This window comes from Fringilla coelebs (assembly GCF_963513975.1).
Source record: "Fringilla coelebs genome assembly, chromosome: 24".
NCBI classification, from domain to species: Eukaryota; Metazoa; Chordata; class Aves; order Passeriformes; family Fringillidae; genus Fringilla; species Fringilla coelebs.
In genome coordinates, this window is record NC_140050.1 from 4,763,786 (window position 1) to 4,774,592 (window position 10,807).

The 10,807-nt window shown below is 49.5% G+C and overlaps 1 protein-coding gene across 1 annotated transcript; it reads left to right on the forward strand.

Annotated features, from left to right (window-relative positions):
- Positions 1-52: 52 nt before the first annotated feature.
- SLC35E1 (solute carrier family 35 member E1) lies at positions 53-6,548 on the forward strand (the record flags this gene model as incomplete). The annotated part of the gene is made up of 6 exons (XM_084221046.1): positions 53-452; positions 1,594-1,664; positions 1,980-2,117; positions 2,721-2,846; positions 3,317-3,562; positions 4,673-6,548. 6 exons carry the CDS (start codon positions 53-55, stop codon positions 4,901-4,903), a joined length of 1,212 nt encoding a protein of 403 aa, XP_084077172.1. The 3' UTR covers positions 4,904-6,548.
- Positions 6,549-10,807: the final 4,259 nt, after the last annotated feature.

The following is a 10,807-nucleotide window of genomic DNA, read 5'->3' on the forward strand; positions in this document are numbered from 1 at the left end:
CAGGAAGCGACGCGCCGGGGCCGCGCTGACGTTCGGCGGCGGCTGCGGAGCGATGGCGGCGCCGCTGGCGGCTCCGGGCGGCGCCGGGGCCGGGCCCGGGCCCGGGGCGGGGGCGGCGCGGGGCGGGCGCGGGCCGGCGCTGCGGGAGGGGGCGCGGGTGTCGGCGCTGTGCCTCGCCTGGTACGGGCTGAGCGCCGGCGGCAACGTGGTCAACAAGCTGCTGCTGGGCGGCTTCCCGCGGCCCGTCACCGTCTCGCTGTTCCACATCCTGGGGCTGTGCGGGCTCCTGCCGCCGCTGCTCCGCGCCTGGCGCGTCCCGCCCGCCGGCCCCGCGCAGCTGCCGCCCCGCGCCTACCCCCGCTACATCCTCCCGCTGGCCTTCGGCAAGTACTTCGCCTCCGTGTCCGCGCACGTCTCGCTCTGGAGGGTGCCCGTGTCCTACGCGCACACAGGTGAGGGCTGCGGGTGCCCGGGGATGTCCCAGCGCCGGCCGCGCTCCTGCGGAGGTGCCCGCGGGGGTGTCCCGGGGGCCAGCGTGGATTCGTGCCCAGGGCGGTGACCTGAAACCCGGGTGTGCTCCTGTGGGCGCCTGGTGCAGTGTGCCGGTGCCCCGTGTGGGTGCCCAGGGCAGTGTCCCAGTACCCTCTGTGCTGTGGGTGCCCAGGGCAGTGTCCCAGTACCCTCTGTGGGTGCCCAGAGCAGTGTCCCAGTACCCCATGTGGGTGCCCAGGGCAGTGTCCCAGTAGCCTCTCTGTGCTCGTACAGGTATCCAGTGCAGTGTCCCAGTGCTCACTGTGTGCTCTGCAGGTTCCCAGAGCTGTGCCCCTGTCCCCAGTGGGTGCTGTGGGTGCCCAGGGCAGTGTCCCAGTACCGTCGGTGGGTGCCCAGGGCAGTGTCCCAGTACCGTCGGTGGGTGCCCAGGGCAGTGTCCCAGTACCCTCTGTGCTGTGGGTGCCCAGTGTGGTGACCCAGTGCCCACCCTGTGCTCATACAGGTATCCAGTGCAGTGTGCCAGTACCCCATGTGGGTGCCCAGGGCAGTGTCCCAGTGCTCACTGTGTGCTCTGCAGGTTCCCAGAGCTGTGTCCCTGTCCCCAGTGGGTGCTGTGAGTATCCAGTGCAGCATTTCAGTGCTCACTGTGTGCTCTGCAGGTTCCCAGAGCTGTGCCCCTGTCCCCAGTGGGTGCTGTGGGTGTCCAGTGCAGTGTCCCAGTGCTCACTGTGTGCTCTGCAGGTTCCCAGAGCTGTGCCCCTGTCCCCAGTGGGTGCTGGCAGCAGATCCAGGGGCAGTGCCCTGGTGTGTGCCCTGTGGGTGCCCAGAGCACCAACCCTCATCCTATTCCCACTTCTATCTCACAACCTCAAGAACACCCCCAACACCATCAGAGGCACAATTAAAACCTCCTTCCTATTCAGTTTAATCCCCATAACAATCTACATCTACTCAGGGACAGAAAGCCAAGGTCCAGTCAGTACAAGTGTCCAGGACAGTGGCAGGGAGGGAGGCTCCATCCTGGGCTGGGCTCCATCCCTCTGCTCCTGGTGGTTGCTGGAGCTGTCCCAGTCCCCAGTGATGTTTTCTTGCTGTCCCCAGTGAAAGCCACCATGCCCATCTGGGTGGTTCTGCTGTCACGGATCATCATGAAGGAGAAGCAGACGACGAAGGTGCGGACAGGTTTGCTGAGGTTTCTTCTCTTGGTGCTGCTTGGGGGATGCTCTGCTGCCTTGGGGGGGATCTTGTGACTGGAACTAGATTGTGCAGATTTTAAAAATCCCTTTTCCTTTTATTGTGAGTGTAAAACACATCTGAACAATGTCCAGGGTGATGCTATGTGATGCACTGGAGTTGTCAGTGTCTACTGCAGTCACTTAAATTTCCTTGAACTGCAGTAGTAAAAGGGTTGATCCCTAAATAGCAGGCTGTATAAACTCATTGAAAATTCTGTGCAGGTGCCATTTACCCCTCTGTCCCTGCTGCAGGTGTACCTGTCCCTGATCCCCATCATCACTGGTGTCCTGCTGGCCACGGTCACAGAGCTGTCCTTTGACATGTGGGGACTCATCAGTGCCCTTGCTGCTACCCTGTGCTTTTCACTTCAGAACATCTTCTCAAAGAAGGTACAGCTCTGTTCACAGCTCTGGTGTCACCCTTCAGCAGGACAGGGTGACATTTCAGTTACATAAATGTATTTTTTTAGTTGGCTTTGCAGTCAGACAAGTCCAGAGGGATGGCTGTTATTTTATGTTTTCTCTGCAGCTCTTCCTACCTGTTGAAGCTGTTACACTGAGTTTTTCCTGAGCCCTTTCTTTACTCAACATGGATTTTTTTTTCTCTGGTAGCAATTCAATAGTGCTCAAATGAAACAGTTCATTTAATGTATCTTGTTATACCAAATCATTCCTCTGTGCTGAACGAGCCACTGTCAACACTGGCCACTCCTTGAAACCACAGTAACAAAACTGAAGTGTGTGGTTTGGCTCTATTTAGTTACAAAATGGTTTCTGTTTTGTAGAGCTATTAATACTAATTTTAATTTTAATATCTTGTTGGTACTAAGAGCCACCACTCAAAAAAAAATTGTTTTTCAAAGACACATCAATTTTTCTTTGGTCACCCTAATAGGAAATTAATACTATAAGGGTATTTCCTTATTTTCCTGATTTCCCTGTCCCCTAAAGCAGTTTGTTTCCTGACTGCTGTTCAATCATGGCTCTTGCCAGGTGTTGAGGGATTCCAGAATTCATCACCTTCGGTTGCTGAACATCCTTGGCTGCCATGCTGTGTTCTTCATGATCCCAACCTGGGTCCTGGTGGATCTTTCTTCCTTCTTGGTAGAAAATGACTTGGTAAGTGCTGAATTTGGAGAGCTGTTTGCTATTATGAAAGAAAAGGAAAAAAAAAAAAAAACCCAAGCAAACTGCAGCACCCAACCAGAAAAGTGCTCGAAGTGTTTCAGTGTGGTTCTTGTGAGTGTAGAAGGAAGTGTTGTGAAACACCTGCAAATTGTTTCACAGCAGTTAACCAAGTGTTTATTGGGAGAATTCCTGTCAGGGTTAGGAGAGGCAGCTCATGGACAGCAGAAATGTCAGGAGCTGGGAGCTGGAGGCAAGAACAGACACTCCCAGAGTGCTGGGGAATGTCCTCTGGTTTCTCTGAGTTGGGAGTTGCATAAAGCAAAGAGCTTGGGGGCCTCTTTAGAGCTCAGTGCAGACATTCCTCCCTCCCATGGCAGGTAAGAGGTGCCTCAGGCTGTGTTTGTGTTGTTACCTGAAACCCAAGATAATTTTTTTTCCTCCTGCTGTTTGCTTTTCCCCAGAGCTCCATGTCTCATTGGTCCTGGACCTTGATGCTGCTTATAATCAGTGGATTCTGCAATTTTGCCCAGAATGTGATTGCCTTCAGCATCCTTAACCTGATCAGCCCCCTGAGTTACTCGGTGGCCAATGCCACCAAGAGGATCATGGTGATCACCGTGTCCCTGATCATGCTGCGCAACCCCGTCACCAGCACCAACGTCCTGGGCATGATGACAGCCATCCTGGGCGTCTTCCTCTACAACAAGGTGAGGCAGGCCCTGGTTTGTTCACCAGGAAACACAGCTGGAGCAGAACAGCAGCTTGGAATTATTGTTTGGACAAGTAAAGAGCTCCTTGAGCAAAAATAGCGCAGGAAGGGCACAAGGCTCCGTGGCAGAGGAGGGATGAGATGGCCCAGGTGAAGGGCTTGGCTCACAGCAGCTGCTGGGCCTCTCACATGATTAAATTTTGTTCTTAAGCTCTTCTTGAAGAGGGAAGTAACTCAGAATCTCTTGAGCAAAAGTTTGTTTGGCATGTGAGAGGAGTGAGGTTTTTATTAGAAGCCGCTGATATTTTAAGACTCTTAACAAAAAAAGGTGATGTGGCTGTAGAACTGGCTGCTTTTTTCTGGGTATGAGAATATGTCTAGGTGATATCTAAGAAAATCTACCTTCCCTGAAGGGTTGTGAGGCTTTGGAAGGGAGGTTTGGAGTGCCCATCCCTGGAGGTGTCCAAGGAAGGCCTGGATGTGGCACTCAGGGTGGGGATGGGGCAGAGCTTGGACTTGATCTCAGCTTTTCCTGTGGGAATCTTTAAAATTTGAGGGTTTTGGGAAAGCTGCAAAAGGGAGGTTTTAGAGACAGCAGAGCTGCAATTAGAGCTAAGCAGTAGCCATAAGATTTGTCAGCAAAAAAGTGATATGAGAATTAGAAAGTAAGGACCAATAGAATAATGGTCTGTATATTAATGCTTGGCTAGAATAACTCCTTAAGCTACAGAAAAATCCATCTAGGGAGATATCAGGAAATTCTGAGCTTAATAATGGAGCTCTGTGCATTGTGTTTGAAGGCTTACAAGCAGGTATTGTATTTGAAATAAGCCAGGATTGTTTAACCCAGGGTAGGTGTGCTCATAGTGGTTGGATGGAACTGCTGTCAATGTGCTTTTGCTTTGTGTGATTGCTCAAAAAACTTATAAAGTGAGTTGTAACACTGAGTTCTTTCTGATTATGTGAGCTGCTGGCATCTTCCCATTGTCACAGCTGGAAAATGAACCAGCTTGGGAAGTGCTGCCCACAGCCCCATCCTGGCTGTGATCTGTACACAGCCCCCTGGGCAGCCTCAATGATCCTGTGCCAAACTTCCTTCCTTTCCCAGACAAAATACGATGCAAACCAAGAGGCAAAGAAGCAGCAGCTTCTCCCAGTGACCACTGGAGACCTGGTGAACTTGGAAAGGCACCGAAATCCTGCTGAGAAGTCCCAGAATGGACTCGCAGCCTTTGGCCAGCACGGGGACTTCCTGCGCAGCAACGTCCTGACAGAGCACTTCCAGTACAGCAGGCAGAACTATCCCACAGCCTACACCCTGAATAGGTTTGATATTTAGGATTTAGGTACAGACTGTGACATCCCAGTGTCCCCAGCATTATCAGAACACTCTCAGTACATCCATGAATGTCACGGAGCCATCGGAGTGTGCAGGGCTGGCAGCAGGAGAGCTGCAGGGGGGTGGTGCAGGAGCTGCAGCTGCTGCTGGGCAGAGCTTTAAACCTGGAACAGCTTTAAACCTGGAACAGCCACGCCTGACACTGGAACCAAACCCACAGGGCAGATCCTGCTGAGGTGGGAGTGACACTCTGCAGAGTGGAACATCTGTCGCTGCTCCTTTCAGAGTCTGCCAGCTCCTTGTTCTCTTGGCAGCTGAATTCTGGCCAGTATCTCCTTTCCATGCTGGTAATGTCACCTTTAATTTGTTCTCTAATAATGGTTCAATGATCCTTTTAATGGAGCTTTCAGGAAGAAGTGAAAGCAAGGGGTTCTTGTGCTGATCAGGATTTGTCTGGGGTGGATCAGCTGCAGGCAGGTACACTCGAGTTCATCTCCAGCATCTCTGCAGCTCCTTGTGGATGTTCACAACTCTTGTGCCTCTGCCTTCAGCCCTGGATGAGAAACCAGAAGTGTTTCTGCAGGAGCAGGCAGTGGAAGGATTGATCTCTCCCAGAACTGCTTCAGGACAAACACAGTTCTCCAAATCACTGCTCATGGCAGAGAACAGCCAAGCCCAACCTAAAATCATCCTTGTTTTCTCAATCATGTAGTCCTGTAACTGCAGACATTGCTGTCCCCTGGCCATGCAGGAAACTCCTTCACAAATAAAAGTGTTTGGAATAATGTGATTTTATTTTTTTACTTGCTTCACACCTGTTCTTTCAAAACTGTTTTGTTGCTTTAGAAATTGAAAGGTGGAAGGTGTTTTGTTCTCAGTTTTATGCATAAGTTATGCATGAGTTCTGTCTTTTGAATGCATTGATTTGAACAATCATCATTATTAATTGTCTCTTCAAACTTTTTAGCCCCTAATTGTTTGGGTTTTTTAAATTTCTTAATCACTGCTGTTGGAGCAGCTGTGTGGATTTAGGCTGACTTCCACTTCCTGCTGAAAGAAGTTAAATTTTGAATCTTCTTGTTCCTGCAGCTCCCCTGGCTCGAATAGGAAATGAAAGAAAAACTGTTTGAATCAGCAGTAAAGAGATAATTTATGGCTAAGAACTGATTCAGAATAAATTGTAGACAGGGTGATTGTGTGTGTCAGGTACTGCATTTGTGCATGGAAGGGATGAACCTTGGCTTCCCTTCCTTGGAATGAAGTGAAACCCAGCTTGGAACTTGGGTTTCACTGAATCAGAATTTTCTGTCATTGCTTTAGTAAAAGATTTTAGGGGCCTTCTTTCCTTCCCAGACTGTTGTACAGTGAGACTTTGATAGCATAAGTTTTATGCTTTTAACCAGAGAGGTACCAGACACCAGTGACAAAACCCAGGGGGTGTCCCAGAACACTCCTCTTATTTATTGCTTTAAAAATGACCATTTCCATGATGTGAGATGATGATTTGGCTCCTTTCTGGATAATAAAGAATTTATTTTTAAGTGCAAAATCAAGCTGATCTTATTCTTTTGGCTGCTGGGGTGGTAGTTACATGAACAGCCTTCCACCAGAGAGTCCAAAAGAGGAAATGGTCCTTCTGAAACTTGAGAGATGGGTTAAAAATGCTGCTGCTGCTGCTGGGTGTGAGCAGAACTTGCCTTGACTGGAGTTCAGTGTGTTCATGCCAGCTGAGAACTTGGGATTTTGGTAGTAAAAATCTAAATAAATCTGTCCCTAACCAGGGTGAACAAGATCATGAGGAAATATTTCCTTCAGATGAAATTTCTTTTGCCTGTTCCAGTATTAATGTATATATAATTACAGGGAAAATGTCAAATGTGTATTTCTAGGGCTCATTTCTCAACATTTCAATGCTTTTACCTGCAAGTAACAAGGATTTGGTGGACTCTGGATTTGGATTTGGTGGAACCTGGATTTGGATTAGGTGGACTCTGGTTTGGATTTGGTGGACTCTGGTTTGGATTTGGTGGACTCTGGTTTGGATTTGGTGGACTCTGGTTTGGATTTGGTGGACTCTGGTTTGGATTTGGTAGACTCTGGATTTGTTTTAGGTGCTGACTCTGCAGAGATTGATTTGAGGATGAGAGATTCAGGCTGAGATTTCAGGAGGGGCTGAAGTTCTCCAGCTGCTCTCAAAGGCTGTGACCTGGTGGATTCCTGCAGGTGCTGAGTTGTGTCTCTGTGCCTCAGTTTCCCTTTTGGGAAATGAAGATGATTCTTCTCTACATCAGAGGGGGTAAAATACCAGAAAAAAGTGGCAGTGAGGCCCCAGAGATGTGCAGGGATCCCCTGAGTTCATCTGTCCATCCTCTGCTGGTGTTCCTACAACCTCAGCTGCTACAGGAGTAAATAAAAACCAGATCAGAGGCTTTATTAAATGGATTTAGATTTGTTTCCTTTTAGAGAACACAACCAAACCTTTTCTGGCCAGTGTTTTCACAGTAAGCTCACCCTGCACACTTCCCAGGGCAGCTTTTAAGCTCGGTTTTTTCTGCAGTCTTGGCAGCAGCTGAAGGTTTCCTGTTCAGAACTGTCCCAGATTCCAGTCTGGCCCCAAATGAGGATATCCCAGGAGGATAATGGATCTTTTTAGGGTGCCCTGGAGAGCTCCTGCTGCTGCTCCCAGCTCTGTGGGCAGCAGGGGTGGCTGGGTGTGGTGCAGGCTGTCATTAAAACTGTCAGGTTGCACAGGGTGGATTTGCTGGATCCCAAATCCCAGTCCTTAAGCAATATTGCCCACATTCAGGGACTGGCACTTCCTGACATTGCTGGAATAAACCTTTTCATCTTGGAGCTCTGCAAGGTTTTTTGTTTGGCCAAGTGAGATGTTTGTTTTAAGCTGGTTTGTAAATGAGTGGTGTGTTTGACTCTGTACACAGGGCTCTAGGGAGGACACAAAAGCTGGAATAGAGAGGGCAAAGTCTACTCAGCTTGTACAATGACCCTGTTATTAAATCAAAGCCCAGGGTTTGGGTTCATTCCTTGCAGGAAGCTCTGGGAGTGTCACAATGGCCACTGCTGAGGAGCTGGGTGGATGTTCTCACTCACAAATGCTGAAACCAGGGTTAGAACTGGACTCCTTTGGGATATTTGGATTTTTACTATGCATTTTTAACACAGAAATACACAACAACATTGAAAAACTTCTTCCCCAAGCAGCCCAGGCTAGTTGTGAAAATAAGAAAACCAATCTCTCCCCACTCCACGTGGGTGTTCTGTTGGTAGTTCCAAGGAGTGTTTGGTGCTCTTTAAAAATATTTCCCCTGCAGGTTCAATTTTAGTACCCAGTGGTGGTAAGAGTATCCTCATCATCTGGTAAAATGCTTGTGGTTTTTAAATAACTGAATGCTAAATAAAATCGAGGCAAGGCTTAGGCTTTGCAAGTGCACAGTGATTTGTAAAAATAGTGTTGGTATTTTGGGGTCAACTCATGATGATTTCCAAAGCTCAGTTTTCCTTTCTAATCTGTTCAAACCCATTTTTTTCTGATGCAGCATTTTGCAGCAGAAGGAACTTCTGCCATGTGGCTCTTTGTGAAACAGGTGCAATATAAATAAAGGGAAAATTTTGTTTTTCCAAGGCTTAAATTTCTGGGTCGTGCTGTGAGCTGTTAAAAATAATTCTGAAATCTCTTTGTGGTGATGTTCAGGGCAGTGAAAGGAATTTGTTAACCCTGGAGTGACAGGTGTACAGTGTGCAGATATCCAAGGGGTACCCAGCTTTTTTTGCTGCTATTTTATGTTAGACCTCCTATAAATCGATGGGAATATGGGTGAGTTTCCCAAAAAATCCCAAACCAACCCCACAGCCCTTCCTGTGTGCAATCCTGCCCTTCAGGAAATGAACTTTTTGGTGTTGTTCTCCTGGTTCTGTGATGTTCTGGATGTCACTGGGGTCCCTGTGGATCCTGCTGGGATCCCTTTGGAACAACCACACGGGGACTTCAGCTCCTGGGGCTCCTTCCTGCCTTCCCCAGGAGGTCACACAGGTTTTGGTGGATCCCTCTGTAGCAAATCCCTGGTGTCACCGTGCTGGGGACAGCAGTGAGCCCCCAGTGTCACTGTGCTGGGACAGCAGTGAGCCCCCAGTGTCACTGTGCTGGGACAGCAGTGAATCCCTGGTGTCACCACACTGGGGACAGCAGTGAGCCCCCGGTGTCATTGTGTCAGGGGACAGCAGCAAGACCCTGGTGATGTCACTGTGCTGGGGACAGCAGACAATGCCCAGTGTCACTGTGCTGGGGACAGCAGTGAATCCCTGGTGTCACCGTACTGGGGACAGCAGCCAATCCCCAGTGTCACCGTGCTGGGGACAGCAGCGAGTCCCCAGTGTCACTGTGCTGGGGACAGCAGCAAGTCCCTGGTGTCACCATGCTGGGGACAGCAGTGACCCCCTGGTGTCACCGTGCTGGGGACAGCAGTGAATTCCCAGTGTCACCATGCTGGGGACAGTTGTGAATCCCCGGTGTCGCTGTGCTGGGGACAGCAGCCAATCCCCGGTGTCACTGTGCCAGGGCCAGCAACGAGTCCCCGGTGTCACCGTGCTGGGGACAGCAGTGACCCCCTGATGTCACCGTGCTGGGGACAGCAGCGAGTCCCCGGTGTCACCATGCTGGGGACAGCAGTGAGTCCCCGGTGTCACCATGCTGGGGACAGCAGTGAGTCCCCGGTGTCACCATGCTGGGGACAGCAGTGAGTTCCCGGTGTCACAGTGCCAGGGCCACCAGCCAGTCCCCGGTGTCACCGCCGTTTCTGCCCTGCAGTTCCGCTTTCGGCCAGCAGGCGGCCCAGCGAGCTCTCAGGCCGCTGCAGTTCCGCCCCGTCACCGCCAGGCGGCGACAGCGATTCAAAGCGAGCCAAAATCTCCGCCTGCGGCTTGGTCAGAGACAGGAAAAAATAAACACAGAAACCTCCATTTCTTCCTTACAGAACCGATTTTCTTACATTTTCCAGGTCTTTATGTTTAATTTATAGATATATATATAAGCTATATTTGTATGTTCAAGAGCTATAGGTATCTGTATTCAGAATTCCTTACCTTCTAAAATTCTGTGTATAATTCAGTAGATGAAGAGGGTTATTTGGAAATTACCCTGTTATTATATAAATTAATATTATTTTTCAGTATGTGTATGACTAAGAAGTTTTAAAGGGAGGAATTAAAACACAGGGACAGGAAGCCAGAAGTGGATGGAAGAAATAAAGATGGGCCATAGGGAAGAGAAGGAAGAATTAAAATTTGTGACTGAGGAGCTCCACCAGTGTGACATCACTCCAAACCTGTGAGCACAACCCAGGGGACATCTGTCCCTGGTCTCTCCTTCATCCTCCTTCCCCTCAGCATCCCCAGAGTGCCCAGGGGATGTGAGACACTTTCTGCCTCCTCTGTGGCCCCCAGGTGTGTTTGTGGTGCTGCTCAGGGGGGAGAAGATGCGACTTCTGACCCTGGGAGCATTCTCACGTTTGGCTTTTAGGTTTTTATGTTGAAGGTGCAAAGCAATGAACAGAGCAGGCCAGCAGCATCAGAGGGGGTGAACAGGGTGAGCACTGAGCCCTAGACTCAACTCAATCCTACTTTTCAGGCCTCCTTCCTTCCTTCTTCTTCCTCCTCTTTCCATTCCCATAATGACAGAAAACTAAAATGGAAATGCAGAAAGAATATTTAAACTTAATGGCACAAAGGAAATAATTAAAGACAGGCAGGGTCTGCCAGGCCCCTCCACATCCACAATGTCACAGATCTATCAGTTCTCTGCAAATCTCAGATTGCTAAAAGCAGATTGTCTCTTTAATGACTTTTAAACCACTCACGAGGTCACCAAAGACACCACAAACAAAAAACCAG